Source organism: Scyliorhinus canicula, chromosome 11, assembly GCF_902713615.1.
Source record: "Scyliorhinus canicula chromosome 11, sScyCan1.1, whole genome shotgun sequence".
NCBI lineage: Eukaryota > Metazoa > Chordata > Chondrichthyes > Carcharhiniformes > Scyliorhinidae > Scyliorhinus > Scyliorhinus canicula.
The window spans coordinates 123,845,975-123,870,464 of record NC_052156.1 but is presented as its reverse complement, the minus strand read 5'-3'; the positions used below and the strand labels follow the sequence as shown (position 1 = coordinate 123,870,464).

The following is a 24,490-nucleotide window of genomic DNA, read 5'->3' as shown; positions in this document are numbered from 1 at the left end:
GGTCAGCAAATCAAATTTAGCCTGCAGGCTGCACCTCTCCCCCAACAGTCCCTCCTCTGGTGCCTCTGCGTACCTCCTGTCTACCTCCAGCATCTTTCCCACCAGTCTATCCCTCTCACACCTCTCACTCCTCTCCCTGTGTGCCCGGATGGATATCAGCTCCCCACGAATCACTGCCTTCAGGGCTTCTCAGACCACCCCCACCTGAACCTCCCGTATCATTCACCTCGAGGTACCCCTCAATACTTGCCCGGACCCTCCTACACACCTCCTCCTCCGCCAACAACCCCACATCCAACCGCCACAACGGCGCTGGTCCCGCACCTCCCCCATCTCCAACTCCATCCAATGCGGAGCGTGGTCGGAGATTGCAATGGCCGAATACTCGGCCTCCTCCACTCTCGGAATCAGTCCCCTACTCACCACGAAGAAGTCTATCCGAGAGTAGACCCTATGTACGTGGGAGAGTACTCGCGTGCCCTCGGCCTCACAAACCTCCATGGATCCACCCCACCCATCTGGTACATAAACCCTCTCAGTACCTTGGCCGCCGCCGGCCTCCTACCCGTCCTAGAGCTGGACCGATCCAGTGAAGGATCCAACACTGTATTGAAGTCCCCCCCCCCATGATCAGACCTCCCGCCTCTAGATCCAGGACCTGTCCCAACATACGCCTCATAAAGCCCGCATCGTCCCAATTTGGGGCATACACACTAGCAGTACTACCTTCTCTCCTTGTAGCCTGCCCCTAACCATAGCATACCTACCCCCCTTATCCGCCACCACCTCCGATGCCTCAAACGACGCATTTTTCCCCACCAGAATCGCCACTCCCTGGTTCTTCACATCCAACCCAGAGTGGAAAACCTGCCCCACCCACCCCTTCCTCAGACGGACCTGGTCCGCCACCTTCAGGTGGGTCTCCTGAAGTATTGCCACATCTGCCTTTAGCCCCTCAGATGAGCAAGTACCCTCGACCGCTTCACCGGCCAATTCAATCCTCTCGCATTCAGGGTGACCAACCGGATCAGAGGGCTTCCCGCCCCCCTCCCCCGTCAACTAGCCATAGCCCGTCGAATGCCCGCCCCAGGCCAGCACCCCCTGCCCGACCCAATCCCCACAGCGACAACACCTCAACTCTGTCCCCCCGGCCCCCACCAGCTCCTTCCTGACCCTGCCAGCAGCAACCCGGTATTCCCCTTTCCCTCTCTTTCCCCCCCCCCAGGCTAGAAACCCTCCTAGCCGCGAACCGTCCTCCATTGTACTTCCGTGGGTCAGCTAACTTCTGCTGACCTCGGAAACTCCCGCCAATAACCCGACCCCATCCAAAGTGGGATCATCCCCATCCTATCCCTCCTCCAGGCACCGCTCCAGCGCGGGGAAGAACCAGTTAAGGCCCCGCCTCCCCCCCCCCCCCCCCCCCCCCCCCCCGGTCATCGTCTCCACCCCCAGCGCCGGAAACCAGAGGAAAGCCCGCGCTTTTGCACTGCCCCACCACACCCTTCTGACGCAGCTCCCAAATACCAGCCCCACTCCATACCCCCAACCCGACATAGAATACAGCAAACCCCCCCAACCTGCCCCGCAAGATACAAAACTCAAACAATGCCCCACAGCAAAAAAAAAACCAGAACAACACCCCCATAAATAAACATATCAAAATTGTAAAAGTACAGAAAAGAGAACACAGCAACAGCAGAAACCAGCAATAAAGTATTACAACCGACCCACCAACCCCTAGTTCAAGTCCAGTTTCTCCGTCCGCACGAAGGCCCACGCCTCCTCCGGGGAATCGAAATAATAATGCCAGTCCAAATAAGTTACCCACAGGCGCGCAGGCTGCAACATTCCGAACTTTATCTTCTTCTTGGAAAGCACCTCTTTCGTCCGATTAAACCCAGACCGCCGCTTAGCCACCTCCGCACTCCAATCCTGGTAGATCCGTACTACCCCATTCTCCCAGTTGCTGCTCTTCACCTTCTTGGCCCAGCACAGCACACACTCCCGATCACTGAACCGGTGGAACCTCACCAGCACCACATGCGGGGGTTCATTCTCCTTAGGCCTCCTGGCGAGTACACTGTGGGCTCCCTCCAGCTCCAGGGGCAGATGGAAAGACCCGGCCCCCACTAGCGAGTTCAGCATCGTAGCCACGTAGGTTGTCAGGTCCGACCCCTCCAGCCCCTCCGCAAGGCCCAAGATCCGCAGATTTTTCCGCCTCATGCGGTGATCAAGCTCCTCGAAGCGGTCCTGCCACTTCTTGTGGAGTGCCTCGTGCCCCTCCACCTTACTCACGAGGAGCTCCCAAATGTGCAGCTTCCTACGTCATCGCCGCCACCGGAAGTCCAATCCAAGTATTTATGTTACCGATTGCCTACGCCTAGTGAACGAGGATTGATTCGGTCTTGGAACGGAAGATATGTTCAGTTACTGAAATTGTACAATAAATCAGAACAACAATTGCAAAGTATTTATAGTATGGAAACAAGCTATTCGGCCCAAAGGTCCTTGCTGTTGTATATACTGTAGTCAAGCTCTACTTATCCCTTTTCTTTTTTTTAATAAAACATTTTATTGAGGTATTTGTGATTTTGTAACGATAACAGAAGAAACCGTGTACATACAAATATAAACATCGTGCAAAGGCCATCTTCCTCCCTCACAGGTCCCTCACCTTTCTCACACACTAATCTAAGCTTAAACCCCCCCCCCCCCCCCCCCCCCCCCCCATCCCCTTCTCTTTAATTTTCACTAAAGAAGGAACTAATGGGAGCTGAGGATACGCAGACCGAGGACCTGAAGCTTAAGTGGGAAGAGAAGCTGGGGGGGGGGGGGGGGGGGGGAGAGGGGGGGGGAAGAGGGAAGAGAGAGAAGAGGGACAGGGAATGGAGGTATCTGGGCAGAAGCCCTGAGCAGAGTAAACATGACCGCAACATGTGTCAGGCTCAGTCTGATCCAGTTTAAGGTCGTGCACCAGGCCCACATGACTGGGCCCGGATGAACAGATTCTTTGGGGCTGGAGGACAAGTGTGCTGGATGCGCCGGAGGGCCGGCTAACTATGTACACATGTTCTGGTCGTGCCCTAAACTCAGGGGGTATTGGCAGGGATTCGCAGATGTCATGTCCCGGGTATTAAAAACTGGGGTGGTAATGAGACCGGAGGTGGCAATCTTTGGGGTTTTGGAGGACTCTGGAGTCCAGGAAGAGAGGGAGGCCAACCGTCTGGCCTTTGCTTCCCTGGTAGCCCGGCGACGAATACTATTAGCATGGAGGGACTCAAAGCTCCCGAGGGCTGAGGTGTGGCTATCGGACATGGCAAGCTTTCTTGGCCTGGAGAAAGTCAAGTTCGCCTTGAGAGGTTCGCTATTAGGGTTCGCCCGAAGGTGGCAGCCATTTATTGACTTCTTTGTAGAGGAGTAAGCGTCAGCAGTCTCTCCTTCCTTCCCTATGTACGGTATGCATTGTTTGTACAGCATGCAAGAAACAATACTTTTCACTGTATACCAATACATGTGACAATAATTTTTTTAAAATAAATTTAGAGTACCCAATTAATTTTTTTTCTCCAATTAATTTTTTTCCTCCAATTTAGCGTGGCCAATCCACCTAACCTGCACATCTTTGGGTTGTGGGGGCGAAACCCACGCAAACACGGGGAGAATGTGCAAACTCCACACAGACAGTGACCCAGAGCCGGGATCGAACCTGGGACCTCGGCGCTGTGAGGCTGCAGGGCTAGCCCACTGCACCACCGTGCTGCCCTTACATGTGACAATAAATCAAATCCAATCAAACCTCACTCTTATCTATATTGAAGTTCATTTGTCAAATTACATGGCTATTCTGCAAGTTTACTCATACCTTTCTGTATCTGGCTGCTGCATACACAAATTTTGAAATTTAATTTGATTCCCGAGTCCAAATCATTTATACAAATTGACAGCAACAGTGATCCCAGCACCAATCCTTGTGTAGCATCACATCTCGCCATTTACCAAACCGGAGTTATTGCCTTTATTCCATACTCTCTTCTGTTTTGTAGCCAACTTGGTATTCATTCTGCTTCTTGTCTCCCGACTCCATGTTTTCTAACCGTATAATCATGAGTCTACTATGTGATACTCAAAAGGTTTTTTGGAAATCCAAATATATTCCGTTGATTGTATCATCCTTATCTATCCTTTCTACTGCTGCTTCAAAGAACTCATTATAGTTGGTCAAGCATGACCTTTCCTTTTGGAAACGTTAGTGATTACTCTTTTTAAAAAATTAATTTTCAGTTTCTAGATATTGTTCTATAACACCTTTGAGTAAGAATTCCATTATCTTTCCTATCACTGATTTAAGCCAATTGGTCTAATTCCCTGTGCTTTTTTCTATAGAGGAATCCTAAACACTGTCTGCTGGTCCGCCTGACTATTCCCTTGTCTAATGATTTTTAAAGTTTATATATATGTACAGGGTCTTTGGTATCTCTTCCCTAATGTGAAATATGCGCGGATGCAATCTGTCTGGACCAGGAGTTTTTATCCTCTCTAGGTTTGATTAGTTTAGCAATTATCTCCCCATGCCTCCCGTTCTACTTTAAGTGGTTTTATATCCTTGTTTATGTCATCTTTGCATGTCATGCCTACCATGTTTATTTCACCAATAAAGATTGGGGAAGTAATTTAATATTTCAGCCATTTTTGCTGTCATTACTTGTGCATTTATTATGTGTATGCATTAATGAGTGGTTTTATCCAAATTATTTCTCCTGTTCTCCTTTTACTTTTTCTATAGAATACTTTTATAATCTTTTGTAATTTACTTTTGCTTTCCTAATTGATTTTCAGCTTTATATCGTAATGTTTCATATTTTCTTTTTTATCTCTCTTTGTCTATTTACTTAGTGTATGCCTTTTCTCAATTTTAAATTTTTGCACTTTCCATCAGATATAGGGATTCAACTCGGTCCAACTGGTACTCTTCCTTCAAATAGATGTAGACATTTACTTGGATCAGAATAGTGACTGCACTTCAAAAGTAATTCACAGAATAATACAGCGCAGAAGAGGCCCTTCGGCCCATCGAGTCTGCACCAACACATGAGAAACACCTGTTCTGCCTACCTAATCCCATTTACCAGCACTTGGCTCATAGCCTTGAATGTAATGACGCACCAAGTGCTCATCTAGGTTTTTTTAAAAGGATTTCAGGCAACCCACCTCTACCACCGTCCCAGGCAGTGTATAATACCCCCTAAACCTCCTGCCCCGACCGTAAACCTGTGTCCCCTCATAACTGACCCTTCAACTAAAGGGAACAGCTGCTCCCTGTCCACTATATCCATGCCCCTCATATTCCTGTGCACCTCGATCAGGTTGCCCCTCAGTCTTCTGTGCTCCAGTGAAAACAACCCAAGCCCATTCAACCTCTTTTCATAACTTAAATGTTCCATCCCAGGGAGCATCCTAGTGAATCGCCTCTGCACCCCCTACAGCCCAATCACGCCCTTCCGATAAATTAATTGATATATTTTAGATGTGAAGAATGTTATATAATTTGATGGAGTTTATGGGGGCGTGAAATTTTTTTTTTAGTAAACAATTTTATTGAGGTAGTTTTTGGCTTTGTAAACAGTTACAGACATCAACAGAAAGAAAGCAAAAAAGGCAAAAATGTGCAAACATCCATGTACTTTCAATACTTCAATCGTAACATACTGCACAAGCCCGCTCCTCTCCCACCGATACTACCCTCCATTTTATCCCTCCTACTCTACTCTACTCTACTCTTCCCCCCCCCCCTGCTGATGCTCACTCTCCCGCAAAGAAGTCAATAAATGGTTGCCACCTCCGGGCGAACCCCTGTACAGATCCCCTCAAGACGAACTTAATTTTTTCCATACCCAGGAAACTTGACATGTCCGCAAGCCACAACTCAGTCTTCGGGTGCTTCGAGTCCCTCCACGCCAATAGTATTAGTCGCCGGGCTATCAGGGAAGCAAAGGCCAAAACATCGGCCTCTTTCTCCCCCTGGACTCCCGGGTCTTCTGAAACCCCAAAAAGTGCCACCCCTGGACCCATCGCCACCCTTGTTTCTAGCACCCGGGACATGACGCCCGCAAATCCCTCCCAGTACCCCCTAAGCTTAAGGCATGCCCAAAATATGTGAACGTGGTTTGCTGGACCGCCCTGAGCACCTAGCGCATTTGTCCTCTATCCCAAAGAATTTGCTCATCCGAGCCACCGTCATATGGGCCCGATGAACGACCTTAAATTGAATCAGCCCGAGCCTGGCACATGTCGCGGTCGAATTTACCCTACTCAGGATCCTCTGCCCACAGCCCGTCCTCCATTTTCCCCGGCTAGCTCCTCCTCCCATTTAAGTTTCAGTTCCTCTGTCTGGGACCCTTCCTCCCTCATGAGCACCTTATAAATACCAGAGACTCTACCCTCCCCTTCTTCCCCCCTAGAGACTATTCTGTCTTGGATCCCCATTGGCGGGAGGCGTGGGAAAGATGGGACCTGTCTACGAAGAAAGTCCCGCAACTGAACGTACCTAAAATCATTTCCTCTTACCAGCCCAAATTTCTCCTCCAAGCTCCTCAAACTCGCAAAGCTCCCTTCCAGGAATATATCGCCCACCCTTCCCACCCCCGCCCGCCGCCATACTCTTAAACCCCCCATCCATACTCCCGGGGGCAAACCGATGGTTGTCGCAGATTGGCGCCCAAACCGACACCCCCGTCTCCCCTACATGCCTCCTCCACTGGCCCCATATCCGCAGGGTCGCCACCACTACCGGGCTGGTGGAGTACTTGGCCGGCGGCAGCGGTAGAGGAGCCATGACCAGGGCTGCTAAGCTGGAACCCCTGCACTAAGCCGCCTCCACCCGCTCCCAGATAGACCCCGTACCCACCATCCACTTCCTTATCATAGCGATGTTGGCCGCCCAGTAATAATTAATCAGACTTCGCAAAGCCAGCCCTCCCTCGCTGCGGTTCCTCTCCAGCATCGCCTTCTTCACCCGCGGGGATTTTCCCGCCCAGACAAAGCTCATGATCATCCTGTTAACTCTTTTGAAGAAGGACTGTGGGACAAAGATCGGGAGGCACTGAAAAACAAACAGAAATCTAGGGAGGATTGTCATCTTTAGTCTGCACCCTCCCTGCCAGCGACAGCGGGAGTGCATCCCATCTCCGAAACTCTCCCTTCATTTGCTCCACCACCCTGGCCAAATTTAACTTGTGCACCCTGCCCCAGTCTCGTGCCACCTGGGTTCCCAAATACCGGAAATTTTCCTCAACCAGCCTAAACGGTAGCCCTCTCAATCTGTTCTCCTGGCCCCTTGCCTGTACCACAAACATTTCACTCTTGACCGTATTTAATTTGTATCCTGAAAACTGGCCGAACTTCCTCAACATTCCCAGTATACTTCCCATCCCGGCCACTGGGTCCGACACGTACAGGAGCAGGTCGTCTGCGTAAAGAGAGACCCTATGTTCTACCCTGCCCCATACCATCACCTTCCATCCCTCTGCGGCTCTCAGCGCAATCGCCAGCGGCTCTGGCCAGCGCAAACAGCAGCGGGGAGAGCGGGCAGCCCTGTCTGGTCCCTCGGTACAGCCTAAAGTACTCCGACACTTCTCTGTTAGTCCTGACACTGGCCCTCGGGGCCTGATATAATAATTTGATCCAATCCACCAGTCCCTCCCCGAACCCAAACCGTCCGAGCACCTCCCATAGATAGTCCCACTCCACCCGGTCAAAGGCCTTCTCGGCGTCCATCGCCACCACTACCTCCACCTCCCTGCCCGCCGGGGGCATCATTATCACATTAAGTAATCTTCTCAGGTTGGCCGCCAGCTGCCTACCTTTCACGAACCCAGTTTGGTCCTCCCTAATCACCTCCAGTACGCAGTCCTCCATTCTAACCACCAGTACCTTTGCCAGGAGCTTGGCGTCAACATTAATCAGGGAGATTGGCCTGTAGGACCCGCACGCCTCAGGGTCTTTACCCCGCTTCAATATCAGTGATATAGTGGCTTGCGACATTGTCGGCGGCAGGGTCCCTCTGTCCCTTGCCTCATTGAAAACCCTTGCCAAGACCGGGCCCACTAGCTCAGAAAACTTCCTATAGAACTCAACTGGGTATCCATCCGGTCCCGGGGCTTTCCCCGACTGCATGGCCTTTAGGCCCCCCAATACCTCCTCCACTCTAATCGGGGCCCCCAGCTCATCCACTCGCCCCCCACCTACTGTTGGGAATGTTAACCCGTCCAGAAACCTTTTCATCTCCTCCGGTTCTTCCGGCGGCTCTGAAGTATACAGCTTGCGATAGAAGTCCCGGAATACCTTATTCAATCCTGCCGGGTCCTCCACTTTGCGCCCCTCCCCATCCATCACTCTACCTATTTCCCTGACCGCCTCCCTCCTCCTGAGTTGCTGCGCTAACAGTCTGCTAGCCTTTTCCCCATGCTCGTACACCACTCCCCTCGCCTTCCTAAGCTGTTCCACGGCCCTACTCGTGGATAGTGCCACCAGTTCCGCCTGTAGTCTCTGCCTCTCCCTGAGTAACACCTCCCCTGGGGACTCCGCGTGCTCTTCATCTATCCGACCCATTTCCCTGACCAATCTATCCATCTCTGCCCTGTCTGCCTTGGCTTGTGGGCCCCAATTGAAATCAGCTCCCCCCGCACTACTGCCTTTAGCGCCTCCCACAGGGTCGTTGCTGAGACCTCCCCCGTGTCATTCACCTGCAGGTAATTTTGCATACACCTCCGAAACCTCTCACAGATCCCCTCCTCCGACAGCAGTCCCACGTCTAGCCTCCATTGCGGGCGTTGGTAGCTCGCCCCCCTGATCTGCAGATCTACCCAGTGCGGGGCATGGTCTGAGATAGTAATTGCCGAATATTCCGTGTTCTTTACCTCCCCTATACAATCCCTGCTTACTACGAAGAAATCTATCCTAGAATATACTTTATGGACGTGCGAGTAAAACGAGTAGCCCCTTCCTGTCGGCTGTCTAGCTCTTCAGGGTCCACTGCCCCATTTGCTCCATAAGCCCTTTCAGCTCCCTTGCCATTGCTGGGAGTCTACCCGTTCTGGGACACGACCGATCCAAAGCCGGGTCAAGGACCATGTTAAAGTCCCCCCCCCCCCTTATTAGCCTGCGAGAGTCCAGGTCTGGAATCTTCCCCAGCACTCTGTTAATGAAGTCCACGTCATCCCAGTTCGGGGCATATATATTCACCAGCACCACTCTTCTCCCCTCCAGTCTGCCCTGTACCATCAGGTAGGGGGTGTGAAATCTTATGGAAATTTCATTTTTGTGTCGATATTGTATACCAGCAACATTTCAATATATGCGGATACAACACAATTACAGTATTTTGATAGTTTTACACATTTTGTTCTCAATTATTTTTCACACCTTTATCACTGTGCAAGTGCCTGATTTTTCTATTGATCTCTTGACCCCTTTAGACCTACAAAATGATTGTTCGTGTTTATTGTACTAGCCATTGTGGAGCAGTAATCTCTTCTCCCAAATGATAGATTTCCAAATGTCCTAGATCAAAGATGATTTCTGAGACATTTCTTCACATGATATAAAGGAATAGTTTTTTAAAATAAATTTAGAGTGCCCAATTCATTTTTTCCAATTAAGGGGCAATTTAGCATGGCCAATCCACCTACCCTGCACATCTTTGGGTTGTGGGGGCGAAACCCACGCAAACACGGGGAGAATGTGCAAACGCCACACGGACAGTGACCCAGAGCCGGGATCGAACCTGGGACCTCGGCGCCGTGAGGCAGCAGGGCTAACCCACTGCGCCACCGTGCTGCCCATAAAGGAATAGTTAATAGAGCTTTGTCAGACTGTATCTAATAGTTTTAAACCGTCCATACAGGTGGATTTTCCTGAAACCGCTATCATCATCACTGAACCATATTTCAATTTTAACTCCATCCAAGAGTCGATGAATGAAATCTTATTTGAAGAATATCAGTTTCAAGCGGTTTACAGGACAAATGGTGAGTGTTCAGACTTGGTTGCTTTTTCCAACAGGGTCTATCAGTCTCAGATCATATAGATTATTACAATAGATTATTTGATATATTTTTAAAACTAGGAATGTGATTTGAATATTTTAAATGTATTTTTCAGCTGGAACACTCAGTGCTCACAAGTATTTTGAAGAAAATAGTTCCGAACTCTGCTGCCTTGTGGTGGATAGCGGTTACTCTTTCACGCATATTGTCCCTTACTGTAAAGGAAAAAAGATGAGTGAAGGTATTTGCAGGTAAATCAGAACAGTAAATCTATATTTATAACTACCACTGTATATCATCACCATCAACATTTAAAGTCAACAAGTCCATATTGACTATCAATACTGAAGCTTACTGCACATTATAAAATATTCTTGCTCACTAATAATTTATTTCTTAGTATTAAAAAAAATCTATAATACACTGAAACTCAAACGTTTGTATTTATCAGGGATGGGGTGGTGAGAAATGGAGAAGTGGGCCATCGGGTTGTAGTATTTCAAAATGATATTCTTGCAGTCCTGTCACAATGCTCTAGTCACTAATTAGGGAACGGTTAGGGCATTATTATTAAGTATGTATGAGAATTGGTTTCCAGCTGTGCGGGGGGAAGAGGATAAGGGAGGCTGGCAGTGTTGTCTGGATTAAGTGAATAAACCTATGTTAAGGAAAGACTGGCCCCAGATTCCTCCTTTGCTCAGTAAATGAACAGCCAATCATAACACCGGTGGGGGATTAAAACTGAGCTCATCATATATGGCAGACATCCTACAATTGGGCCAGGGAGAGTTAGAACCATGTTGACTGACTTGCCATTCTGCCTTATTGATGGGAACTTGCTGGGTCAGGAGGGGGAAGATTTAACGACATAATTGTGGAGTAAGAACATAAACAAGAACTAGGAGCAGGTTTAAGTCATCTGGCCCTTCGAGCCTGCTACGCCATTCAATGAGATCATGGCTGATTTTTTTTGTGGACACAGCTCCACTTTCCCGTCTGAACACCATAATCCTTTATTCTTCAAAAAACTATCTATCTTTATCTTGAAAACAGTCAGCGAAGCAGCCTCAACTGCTTCACTGGGCAGGGAACTCCACAGATTCACAACCCTTTGGGTGAAGAAGTTCCTCCTAAACTCAGTCCTAAATCTACTTCCCCTTATTTTGAGGCTATGCCCCCTAGTTCTGCTTTCACTCGCCAGTGTAAGCAACCTCCCCGCATCTATCCTATCTATTCCCTTCATAATTTTACATGTTTCTATAAGATCCCCAGCATCCTTCAAAATTCCAACAAGTACAGTCCCAGTCTACTCAACCTCTCCTCGTAATCCAACCCCTTCAGCTCTGGGATTAACCTCGTGAATCTCCTTTGCACACCCCCCAGCGCCAGTACGTCCTTTCTCAGGTAAGGAGACCAAAACTGAACACAATACTCCAGGTGTAGCCTCACTAATACATTGTACAGTTGCAGCAATAACCTCCCTAGTCTTAAACTCCATCCCTCTAGCAATGGAGGACAAAACTCCATTCACCTTTTTTTTAATAAACATTTTATTGAGTTATTTTTGGTATTGTAACAACAACAAAATAAACAATGTACATGAAACTATAAACTTAGTGCAAAAGCCGTCTCCCTTCCTTACAGGTCCCACCTTTATTAACCCCCTACTCTAAGCTAAACTAATCCCCCGCTGACGATTAATTTTCATCGACGAACAGTTGCCACCTCCGGGCACCTGTCTTCCACCCCAAAGAGTCTGCTCATTCGGGCCACTGTCATGTGAGCCCGATGAACGATCTTGAATTGTGTCAGGCTGAGCCTGGCACATGTTGCAGACATGTTGACTCTACTCAACGCGTCCGCCCATAGAACATCCTCTATCTCTCCTCCCAGCTCCTCCTACCACTTGCACTTCAGCTCCTCGGTTTGCGTCTCCTCTGACCCCATTAGTACCCTTGTAAATGTCAGAGACGCTCCCTTCTCCTACCCAATCTCTGGAAACTACCCTGTCCTGAATCCCCTTTGCGGTAGGAGCGGCAAGGTTGACACCTGTTTATGTAGGAAGTCCCGCAACAGATACCTGAATTTGCTTCCCCTCGCTAACCCAAATTTCTCCTCCAGTGCCCTCGTACTCGAAAAGCACCCCTCTATAAACATATCCCCCATCCTCTGAATCCCTGCTCTCCGCCATATCCGGAACCCCCCCATCTATACTTCTCGGGGCAAACCGGTGATTATTACAGATTGGGGACCAGATCGATGCTCCCTCTGCTCCCACATGTCTCCTCCATTGGCCCCAGACTCTCAGGGCCGCCACCACCATGGGGCTGGTGGAGTACCGTGCCGGCGGGAACAGCAGAAGCGCAGTTACCAACGCCCCCAGACTAGTGCCCTTGCATGAAGCCGCCTCCAAAGGCTCCCATGCCGACCCCTCCCCCATCACCCATTTCCTGATCATGGCTATATTCGCTGCCCAGCAATAGTTACTAAAATTTGGCAGCGCCAGCCCGCCCTCTCCCCAACTCCGCTCAAGCAATACCTTCCTTACTCACGGGGTTTTGCCCGCCCAAAGGAAGCCAGTGATCACTTTGTTGACCCGTTTCAAAAAGGATCGCGGAAAAAAGATGGGGAGACACTGAATACAAACAGGAATCTCGGGAGGACCGTCATCTTCACCGTCTGCATCCTCCCAGCCAGTGACAACGGAAGCGTGTCCCATCTCTGAAAATCGTCCTTCATTTGGTCCACTAGTCGCGCCAGATTTAATTTATGCAGCCGGTCCCATTCCCACGCCACTTGAATGCCTAGGTACCTAAAGCTTCCCCCTACTAATCTAAATGGCAGCTCCCCCAATCACCTCTCCTGTCCCCTCGCCTGGACTGCAAACATCTCACTTTTCCCCACATTTAGCTTATACCTTGAAAACCGGCCAAATTTCCCATGAGCCCTCATGATTTCTTCCATCCCCTCTATTGGGTCCGATACATACAGAAGCAGGTCGTCTGCATAGAGCGAGACTCTGTGCCCCCCCCCCCCCCCCCCCCCCGGGACGAGCCCCTTCCAGCCCCTAGAGGCTCTTGGAGCAATTGTCAACGGCTGGAAAGCTACAGTGGGGAGAGGGGGCATCCCTGTCTCGTCTCCCGGTGCAGTCTAAAATAGTTCGATGTTGTCCTATTCGTCCATACGCTTGCCATAGGAGACGGATACAGCAGCCTGACCCAGTCAATAAAGCCCCGCCCAAATCCGAACCGTCCCGATACCTCCCACAGATAATCGCATTCTACTCTTATCAAAAGCCTTTTCTGCATCCATTGCGATCACTACCTCCACCTCCCACATTCCTGAGGCATCATGATCACGTTTAACAACCTGACATTGGCCACCAATTGCCTACCCTTAACAAACCCCGTCTGCTCCTCCCCAAAAACGCCCCTATCACAATCCTCAATCCTGGAGGACAAACTTTTGGCCAGCAATTTGGCATCCAAATTCAGCAGGCATATCGGCCTGTAGGACCCACACAGCCCCAGGTTCTTGTCCCGCTTCAGAATCAGCGAAATCGTGGCCTGTGACATCGTCGGGGCAGCACCCCTCTTTCCCTTGCCTCATTGAACATTCTCATCAACACCAGCCCCAATATCCCAGAGAACATTTTGTCAAATTCCACTGGGTACCCGTCCTACCCTGGGGCTTTACCCGACTGCATGGCCTTCAGACCCTCCATTACCTCTTCCAACCCGATCGGGTCCCAAGAGTGGGGATCTCTGGTTGGCAATCAGTAGCTAGTGGTGTCCCTCAGGGATCAGTGTTGGGCCCACAATTGTTCACAATTTACAGAGATGATTTGGAGTTGGGGACCAAGTGCAATGTGTCCACGTTTGCTGGCGACACTAAGATAAGTGGTAAAGCAAAAGGTGCAGAGGATACTGGAAGTCTGCAGAGGGATTTGGATAGTTTAAGTGAATGGGTAGGGTCTGGCAGATGGAATACAATGTTGACAAATGGTAGGTTATCCATTTTGGTAGGAATAACAGCAAAAGGGATTATTATTTAAATGATAAAATATTAAAGCATGCTGCTGTGCAGAGGGACTTGGATGTCCTAGTGCATGAGTCGCAAAAAGTTGGTTTACAGGTGCAAGAGGCGATTAAGAAGGTGAATGGAGGGAGGCAGCCAGGGAGATAGGGAAAGTAAAAGACGGAGATGGGAACCTGGTTGGAGATTCAGCAGGGGTGAATAAGGTGTTTAGGGATTTCTACAGTAGGCTGAACAGGTTGGAACCCCCTACGGGGCCAGAGGGGATGAGGCACTTCTTGGAGCGGCTGAATTTCCCAAAGGTGGACAGGGAGCTTGTGGAAGGGCTGGGGGCCCCGATTGGGTTGGAAGAGATAGCTCTTTTACCCTAGTGTCCCCGCTGCTCTCCTCGTGCTCTTTACCCTGTGTCCCTGCACTAATTTTAATTTTACTTCAAATTTAACACCGGTTTGCTATATTTATATTTCTCCTAAAAGTATAAATACATTTGAAAAGAAAGTTTACATTTTCATGGCATACAACTTGGAAGAAATGTTTTATAGTATTGCTAATTCTTTTCACCTGTGGCTGGGAATCTTTTCACACTCCAGCTCACCTGGCAAATCAAGTGGGATTCGTCTTGCTAGATATGTAACTGTCAGTTCTGTGCATCGGGAAAATAAATACTTTTAGTAAGTTCAATTTGAGCACTTCAGGTTATTGTCAGACTATCTATGTTCTCTTAGGTAAGTTGTGTGAGTACCAGCTGTAATTGTACAAGCATATCTGGCAAATTGAAGTCCTATTCATGTGAATTTCACTTATTGAGCTTTGGTGTGTTTTGGTTACTTGGCTGGTCAAGGAAAACACAAAATAATTACACTGTATTCTTTTCATTTTAGGATTAATGTTGGAGGGAAACTGCTTTCCAACCATCTCAAAGAAATAATATCCTACAGGTATGGCTTCCACAGACATTACTGGCTCTGGAAAGGAGAGATAGTTTAAAACTTTAGATAATTTTGTGGTAACCAAATTTATGGAAGTGTGGTTAGTTTTTTTTTGAAGAATCCAAAGGTTATAAAGAAGGGAAAAAGGTTAATGATCAAATAAAAGACTAAAATTTATATTCGGTTATTCATAGCATAACAAGCCAAGTTTTGAAAGGTTTATTTGTGGCTGCCTGAATAGAGGCATAACAGGTAATTTTGTGTTGAAAGAGTTGTGCGAGTCTTAAACGGGATAATAGGTATATGTGTCAGTGAAAATGATGAGGGTTTTGTAATTCTAGAAGTTAAACTGATGTTAACGCTCCCGCCATCCTTTATATTAGAAAGGCGGCAAGTTGCAATGTTGCTTGTGCTCAATTTACAAACTCACTTCTAATGGTAATGAAGCCTGGAACACTGATCCTATTCTTAAAATTTAGCAGTTACTTAGATTAATCGTGACTGGTCCTCTTTTTAAACCGTAGATTGGTTTCAGTCTGTAAAGTGCATTATTTGACAGAGTCTAAAGCACAGAAGCAGACCACCCAACTTACCTATACTGATGTTTATACTTCATGTGAGCATCTTCGCATTCCTCTTCATCTAGCCCTATTGGCATATCCTTCTATTCTTTTCTCCCTTGTGTACTTATCCATCATCTCCTTAAATTAAAATGGCTCAAGCTGCAAGATTTGACTGCAGTTGGGAGCCTGATCTTGTCTGGATTTTTCAGAAATCCACAGAAAATGTGTAATTTTCCAAAGGCGTTTTGATTAACTGGGATGCTTCTTGCATACTAAGACATGTTCTTTCTAAGCTCTGCTCTCCTCCAATCTGAAGCACCAAAGCAAAATTTCAAACAAAAGAATCCCTGGGGAATGTGAAATTTGATTTAACTTAAAGCATCAAAAACAAGAGAAATCACACATTCTGAAATAATGATTGCAAAAAGAAAAAAAAATGGGAGTAATTTGTCATGTTCCATGTGTGACAAATTATATTTTAAACACTTGCGCCTCAAAATGCGATGTACACAGTATCATTAGCACACACCAGGGGCAAAATCTTTTGATGGATGAACAGCAAAGTGAAATCTCATGTTTGTAATATATTCTAAATTATCTATATTCTAAAATGTACTTTTAACTATTTACACAATTACCACTTTCTTCAAATTTCAGTGAACCATACTTAAGAATGTAATTTATTAAACAGCTATGGAACCATATTACTATTATTGTTTGGAACAGAAACAAGATGTTCTGCTTCAGTAATATTGCAGATATGGCTGGTAAAGAAGGAGAGATGCAAATATCTTAAAAACAGCAACTTGTGTTATTTAGTGATTTTCTTTACTGCAGGATGTCCCGAAGAGCTTTAAAACCAAGGCAGTAGTTTTGCAGTGTGGTTCCAAGTGGCTTGGGAGAGGATGCTGCTGGACCTCCTTTCTTGCCACCAGATTTGGAGATTCTGACAAAGACACTACTGGTGATACTTCTTTAGTGCTTTGAGGTGCCTGCAATATGATATCAAAGTCTCCAAAGCGTATGAGCTCTGGGATCACTCAAACATCTTAGTCTCAGGTTTGAGATCTTGGGGTGTCATTGTGGTGCAGTGGTTAGCACTGCGACCTCAAGCAGCAGCCAAATTGTAAATAGCAAACTCCCACACAAATGCAGTGTGATAATGATCAAATAAACCTGTTGCGGCTTTGATTGAGGGACAAATAGTGTATTCATTGAGAGGAGATAACAATATCTTTGGAGACTCCTATTGATGAAGACAGACATAGATAACAAAATTTGTCAACACCTCCACATTACCAGCTCAGAATTCGGCAGACTGAGGAAAAGAATGTTTGAAGATCAGGATCTCAAACCTTTTTTCTTAAAATTTAGAGTACCCAGTTCAATTCTTTTCCAATTAAGGGGCAATTAAGCGTGACCAATCCACCTACCCTGCACATCTTTGTGTTGTGGGGGTGAGACCCATATAGACACTGGGTGTGCAAACTCCACACGGTCAGTGACCTGGGGCTAGGAAAGAACCCAAGTCCTCGGCGCCGTGAGGCCGCAGTGTCTTTGTCAGAATCTCCAAATCTGGTGGTAAGAAAGGAAGTTCGACAGCGGTATCCTCTCCCAAGCCACCTGGATTAGATTGGATTTGTTTATTGTCACGTGTACCGAGGTGCAGTGAAAAGTATTTTTCTGTGAGCAGATCACCCAACATCAGGGCAATAATCACTCGAAACCAGCTCTGCTGGGTGAGACTTGTCATTTGTCTGCTTGACACCAGACCCCGAAAGAACTGTTATACTTGGAACGCAATTGTGGCGTCAGTCTCCCAGGAAGACAGAAGAAGCGCTTTAGGGATGTCCTCCGAGCATATCTGAAAAGATCAAACGTTTCTGTAGATATATGTGAGTCCCTGGCTTGTGACCAACCAAAATGGAGCATTGTTTATTTGGGAAGGCGCTGAATATATCAGGAAACTTTGTCGTGAACATGCAGAGCCAAAGTTTGAAGGTACACAATCCTCGTACGCCTCAACCACCCCATTCTTCAATCACCACCTACCATGGCACAGTCTGCGATCACACATAGCCCTTCGAGACCATCTCCGAACTCGCTGGAGTGGATGTAAGTCATCCTCAATCCCGAGGGACAGCCAAAGAGAAAATATTGGCTGGGACCTGGGATAAGTCCCCTGCAATTCAAAATAGTGCCATGAAAAAGGGCAGATGAGGGTTTACTTTAATGTTTCATATGTTGGAAGGCACCTCGAACAGTGAAACACCCTCTTCGGTATGTCACTGAAGTATCAGCCTTAATCTTTGTGCTCAAGTCCTGGAGTGGGACATGAACCCACACCTTCTGACTCGGTGAGAGTGCTGACAGCTGTACCAAAGCATTTTTATTAATAAAGTTAAGTATGATATGTGAGGCATTATGATTTTTAAAATGTGCCATTCTTTTGGGACCATTGTCTGATGTGCAATTTTACAATCTGCTTTAATCTTTCATTCACATGCCCCCTTCCAACAGTATAATCTCCAATTTCTTTTTTTTTTTTAAATTTAGAGTACCCAATTAATTTCTTCCAATTAAGGGGCAATTTAGCGTGGCCAATCCACCTAGCCTGCACATCTTTGGGTTGTGGGGGCGAAACCCACGCAAACACGGGGAGAATGTGCAAACTCCACACTTGACAGTGACCCGGAGCTGGGATCGAACCTGGGACCCTCGGCGCCGTGAGGCAACAGGGCTAACCCACTGCGCCACCGTGCTGCCCTAATCTCCAATTTCTGGCAGGTCTCCCAAATCTACCCTCCATGGGCCATTCAAATCTTTGCTCCCTGTGTCTTGACTTGCTACAAGTCCCATTCCACAATTACCTGTGCTTGGCTCCTGGTCAAACAAGGCTTTGATTGTAAAATTCCCATCCTTGTTTTAAAATCCTTTATGACGTAGCCTGACTCCATCTCTGTAATATTCTCAGCCCCAGACCCCCCCCCAAGATAACTGCACTCCTCTAATTCTGACCTTTTGTGCGTTAATTGCTCACCTTTTGGTGGCTCATGCCTTCAACTTCTCAGGCCTCAAGTCCTGGGCTAAGCACCCACCACCTCTCCAACCTCATGAACAGCCTCCTTAAAACCTACCTCTTGGATTAAGATTTTACTCACCTGACCTAATATCTCCTTATATGGCTTGGTGTCCTACTTGGCGTTATGATGTTCCTGTGAATTGTCTTGGGACATTTAATTATGTTGAAGGTGCTATAAGTTGTGGTTCACTTGAGTAATGTTACAGGAGAGCTAGTGTTATTGATTTAGAAAATACCTAATATGCACCATTAACATTTAAGATATCAACTTCACTTATAGATGCAAAATAATCTCAAAATTAAGGTGACTGTTTCTGAATTGGTGCTTGAAACTTGCATGAATTTTGCAATCTGCAACATATCCTCACCAAGCAGCAATTATATTCTCATTGACTGGAGGCTGTGTTTACTTCATAGTTAGACTTGGTCTTGGGCGCCAAGCGTAAGAATGCATAATACTTCACAAAATATTGTCTTTATAGAACGTTTATCGTCTGACTGATCATGATCAATATCATGGGAGGTGCATGTGGTTTCTAAATTAAGATTTTTAACATTTCATTTAAAGTAAGAAAAAGGAACCAACCACTAACCTTAGTGGTTTTTCTGATTTTGGAGAAGAGCCAGGGAAATATAGTTGAGAACAGAATAATTTACCTCTCATAGACCTTGGCGCAAACAGAGCAACTAATTGAGCACAGGAAGGATTTGTTTGAAACATTCAGACCATGTGGTCATGAAGAGACCTGGAGATCTCACAACTGTACCATAGAAGTGAAATGGTGGTTTGTGTGTTACATGAAACAACATTTCTCCCCTTATAGACAAAATAAAATGTCTTATGTACATTGCTGCAACTTTTGTGATAATACTTTACTCTTGAATTATCTACAGTAGGCAGCATTGTCTCACACTTAACAAGCCACTTAGCTCTGGCTCCGAAATAAAATAGCTCCATAGATTGTTGAGCATAGACAAGACGCCACTTATACAGTGTCTGCAGATCAGTGATGCCTTCTCTCTCACTTCTGCTACCTCTTTATGACAGCTGTGCCCCCGCCCAGTCCTTCCTTCCTTTACCCTGATCACACCCTGTGCTCTAATGCAAACGTCGAACCTCGATCTGAGAGATTAAAATAAGTTTAGAAGTAAACTTGTTGCTTTTCCATGACATTACACTTGAGAATGAAGATCAGGTGGCTGGGGAGATGATAGATTGATTAGAGCATCCAGATTCAATTCAGTCTCTATTTTCAAGTCTTCCATTCTGTGCATTTAATACAATACTTTGGCAAAACATTTAAATTTGTGAAGTTAATGGCAGCATCGGAATTTCTCGATTGTACAGACAGAGGAACTGCAAAACCCAGGTCCTTTAGCATTGTCACTGGCAAGTCGATGTAACTGCAGTGTGATAGCTCAGTTTTGTTCCAATTGTAACCATTGGCATTTCTAATAGCAAAACACGAAGGAAGTCAAAATGGAAGGTTTTTAAGATGTGCTAGTAGATCTCCTATGCTGTTCTTCAGTCAAGAAAATTTTCTGTTTTATAATCATTTTGTATTTATACCACAAAGAAGATACCAGCTACGGTTTTGCTGAATTAGGTGGAGGTACCATTTTTTTAAAGAGAGATTCCTGTTGCATTGAGGATTGATGTTTACATAGGGGTCATGTCAACTATTCCAAATTCTGTCCGACAACAAGCCTCGGTGGCTTGGTTATTAAAAATTAATGGAGGGCACAGTTATTTTAGTGGGAAAAGGTGCAAGACAGTCACATCTGTAAACAATGCCCAGGGAGTTAGGGAGGTATTATGGTGCAGTGGTAGCATCCCTACCTCTCGGAAGAAGCTCCGGGTTCAAGTCACACTTCAGGACTTGCCGTGGAACATGCATTCATAATGTGGCCATACAGATTAATAATCAGCTTGTAAATCCTTCCAATGGATTTGGTAGCAGAAGATAAGAGTGGGCGACGTTCCTGCTCTGCCGTACTGCAGTACTCCATGAACCATAGCCACAGACCAATCCAATGGAAGTCCATGGTCGACGATGCGCTCTTAGGGCATAGTACCTGAAGGAAGAGGAGGGAGTCATGACCAGAGCAGCTGTGCTGACGGCGAATAGACTGGTCTCCAAATCCCAGGGAGATGTTTGCAATATTGGGATTTGTAAAAGGTTATAACTTAAACTGTCCATTTAATTTCAAGATTGAATGGAGTTGGGAGTCTATAAAGGAAAGATAATTTGCATTTCTACCCAGATACACGGTTCATGTGATTCACATTGTCCTGCAGATGGGCTTTGAGAGGGGAAGAGTCTATAAGAAGTCGATGTTGAATCAGTTTTTCTAAAAATATCACTAAACCTCAGATCCTGTAAGGATTAGAGTCAGCAGAGATAGAGGCAGCAAATGTCTGATTCATTATGCCAAAATACGGGCAGGAACTCGTGCTCTGGCTGAAGAGACCAAAGTCATGAGGCTTTAATCAAAGCTGGAATATTTTTCTAGGTTTGACTAGAGGGAGGAGGATCTCCTGGTAACCCACATATGAAAGTCCGTTTGGGAATTATAAGTTATCCAGCTAGAACATGAGTTATGGACTTTGGACTGGTTCTGGGAGAATAGAGTGTTTACTTATGGGACCAAGTAATTGTTAGAGATTTTCAGCTCTTTTAACACAGCCTACTGAAATAGTGTTCAGTCAATGTTGCTTTTAGTTTGTGACAGTAGAAGTTTTAAAATCTTTTGGTGCAAATGCTTTGAGTTGGTCACTGGGAATTATTTTTTTTAACTATTGATCTCTATGGGGATTGTAACATTATATAGATATATAATAAAAGCCCTTAAATCAAACTAATGCCAATACAGCACATCTCTTTCTGCTATTGATAATTATCATTAAGTGAACACCCATCTGAGACTGGATACTACAGTCATTTAGCACATTATGTCAAACAATAGATCGGTATTGTCCCAGAACTAAGACTTTACTCTATTTTTATAAAATGTGTTACACATTTCAGCATGGCTAATTCATAAAATCTTTAAAAACGGGACAAAGGCTTTACAATGACTGATGGCACTGCTAACTACAACCCATACATTAGGGACCTCCTGGTATCCAGGGCAGCTATGAATCTCATTATCCTGCACTTGCAGAGACCAAATTCTGAAGGGATTGTATGAAGGCACTTTATATCTTGAGAAGATCATTTTACTTTTTAATATTTCTGGGGTCTAATGTGCTATTCTGTAAAGCAGAACTGTGTGTGTGTGACTAATTAATGTTGGGAGCAGTGTTGAGGGAGGCCATTTGAGACCTGCTGAAAAGAGTACTCCGTGCTGAGACAGAACTGTGAAGAAGTGAAGTGAGCAGCTTTCAGCCGCTTCAGAGAAGTGTCTGGTTGTTCTAGAAAGCAGGGTTTTGGTCTGAAGTCTTGAATTTCAACAGCCAGAGAATGAGGCCCTGTGAAATCCATCCCCTAAAGCAACGGTGAGTTGTGCCTGATGGTAATATTCCTGGAATTTTATACTTTAAATATCTGTGCAGGTTCTTGCATAAAGGGTTGTTTAGTTGAATCTAACCAATTAAGAATCTTTTGGGGAAATGTTCTGTTAGCCTAATTTTTTTTGTACAAACAATTTTAATGAGGTAGTTTTGGCATTACAAACAGCAACAGTATAAAAACAATGTACAAAGAACAATAAACATAGTGCAAACACCGACTCCTATCTCTCCAAGACCTGCCTATTTGACCCCCTATTCTACACTGCCCTAACCCCCACCCCGCCCCCTGCTGACGATTAATTCTCCACAACGAAGTCGATGAATGGTTGCTACCTCCGGGCGAACCCTAATAATGACCCTCTCGAGGCAAACTTGATCTTCTCTAGGCCGAGAAAGCTCGCCATGTCGGTTAACCAGGTCTCCGACTTCGGGGGCTTTGAGTCCCACCAAGCTCGCAGTATCTGTCTCCGGGCTACCAGGGAAGCAAAGGCCAGAACATCTGCCTCTTTCTCCCCCTGGATTCCCGGATCTTCTGACACCGCTGGACTCATTGCCAGCCTTGTTTTCAATACTCTGGTCAGGACGTCCGCAAACCCCTGCCAATATCCGTGGACATGGTTCGCCGGTCCCGCCGCACATTTTACACACCTGTCCTCCACCCCAAAGAATCTACTCATCCGGGCCACTCTTATCTGGGCCCGGTGGCCACCTTGAATTGGATCTAGCTGAGCCTGGTGCATGTTGCGGTCGCGTTGACTCTGCTCAACACGTCCGCCCATAAGCCATCCTTCATCTCACTCCCAAGCTCCTCCTCCCACTTGCTTCAGCTCTTCGGTCTGCTTTTCCTCCACCCCATAAGTTCTTTGTAGATGTCCAAGACGTCCCCTCTCCCGCCCATCCCCGAGACACTACCCTATCCTGGATCCCCCTTAGTCGCAGGAGTGGGAAGGATGATACCTGCCTACACAGTAAGTCCCGGACCTGTAAATATCTAAATTCATTCCCCCTTCCCAACCCAAACTTCTCCTCCAGCGCCGTCAAGCTAGAGAAGCTCCCCTCTAAGAACAGGTCCCCCATCCTCTCAATTCCCACCCTTCGCCACACTCTAAACTCCCCATCCAAGCTCCCCGGGGCAAACCGGTAGTTATCACATATTGGGGACCAGACCGATGCTCCCACTGCTCCAACATACCTCCTCCACTGACCACAGATCCTCAAGGCTGCCACCATCACGGGACTGGTGGAGTACCTCGCCGGCGGGAAAGGCAGAGATGCCTTTATCAACGCACCCTAACTGGTGCCCCTACATGAAGCTGCCTCCATCTGCTCCCAAACCGACCCTGCCCCCACCATCCACTTCCTTATCATGGCTATGTTGGCCACCCAGTAATAATTACTGAAATTTGGCAGGGCAAGCCACCCCGATTCCGCTCGAGCATCACCTCCTTCACACGCGGGGACTTACCCGCCCAGACAAAGTCCCGGAATGATTTTGTTAACCTTCTTTAAAAAAAGGACCGCGGGATAAAAATTGGGAGGCATTGAAATACAAATAAAAATCTCGGCAGGACCATCATTTTAACTGTCTGCACTTCCCAGCCAGCGACAGCCCCTCGCCTGGATTACAAACATCTTGCTCTTTGTCATATTCAGTTTATATCCTGAAAACTAGCCAAATTTCCCCAAATTGCAATGATTTTACCCAACCCTGCCCCTGGATCTGCTACATATGAGAGCAGGTCATCTGCATACAGCGAGACCCTATGTTCCACCCCCCCTCCCCCCCCCCCCGCTGAAGCAACCCCTTGAAACTCTCAGAGCAATTGCCAGCGGCTTTATAGCTAACGCAAACAGCAGTGGGGAGAGGGAGCATCCCTGTCTTGTCCCCCGGTGCAGTCTAAAATAGTCCCGAGATTGTCCTATTCGTCCTTACACTAGCCTCCGGGGGCATCATAATCATGTTGAGCAGCCTTCTTATATTGGCCACCAACTGCCTGCCCTTGACAAACCTGGTTTGATCCTCCATAATCACATCCAGCACACAATCTTCAATCCTGGAGGCCAAAACTTTGGCCAGCAGCTTGGCGTCCACATTAAGCAGTGAGATCAGCCTAATATGACCCGCATAGCTCAGGGTTCTTGTCCCGCTTCAATATTAACAAAATAATGGCCTGTGACATCGTCGGGGGCAGCACCCCTCTATCCCTTGCCTCATTGAAAACCGTGACCAGCAACGGCCCTAATATCCTCGAGAATTTCTTGTAGAATTCCACCGGATACTTGTCCATCCCCGGGGCTTTACCCGACTGCATTGCCTTCAAGCC

At 46.8% G+C, this 24,490-nt stretch overlaps 1 protein-coding gene across 2 annotated transcripts in view; it reads left to right on the top strand.

Annotated features, from left to right (window-relative positions):
- actr6 (actin related protein 6) overlaps nt 1–24,490 on the top strand; it is a 69,618-nt gene that overhangs the window by 18,246 nt on the left and 26,882 nt on the right. For both annotated transcript variants that reach the window (XM_038811284.1, XM_038811285.1), the window contains exons 4-6: nt 9,902–10,025; nt 10,159–10,294; nt 14,960–15,016. In XM_038811284.1, coding sequence (XP_038667212.1) covers nt 9,902–10,025; nt 10,159–10,294; nt 14,960–15,016 — 317 coding nt within the window. The remainder of the gene's footprint in view (nt 1–9,901; nt 10,026–10,158; nt 10,295–14,959; nt 15,017–24,490) is intronic.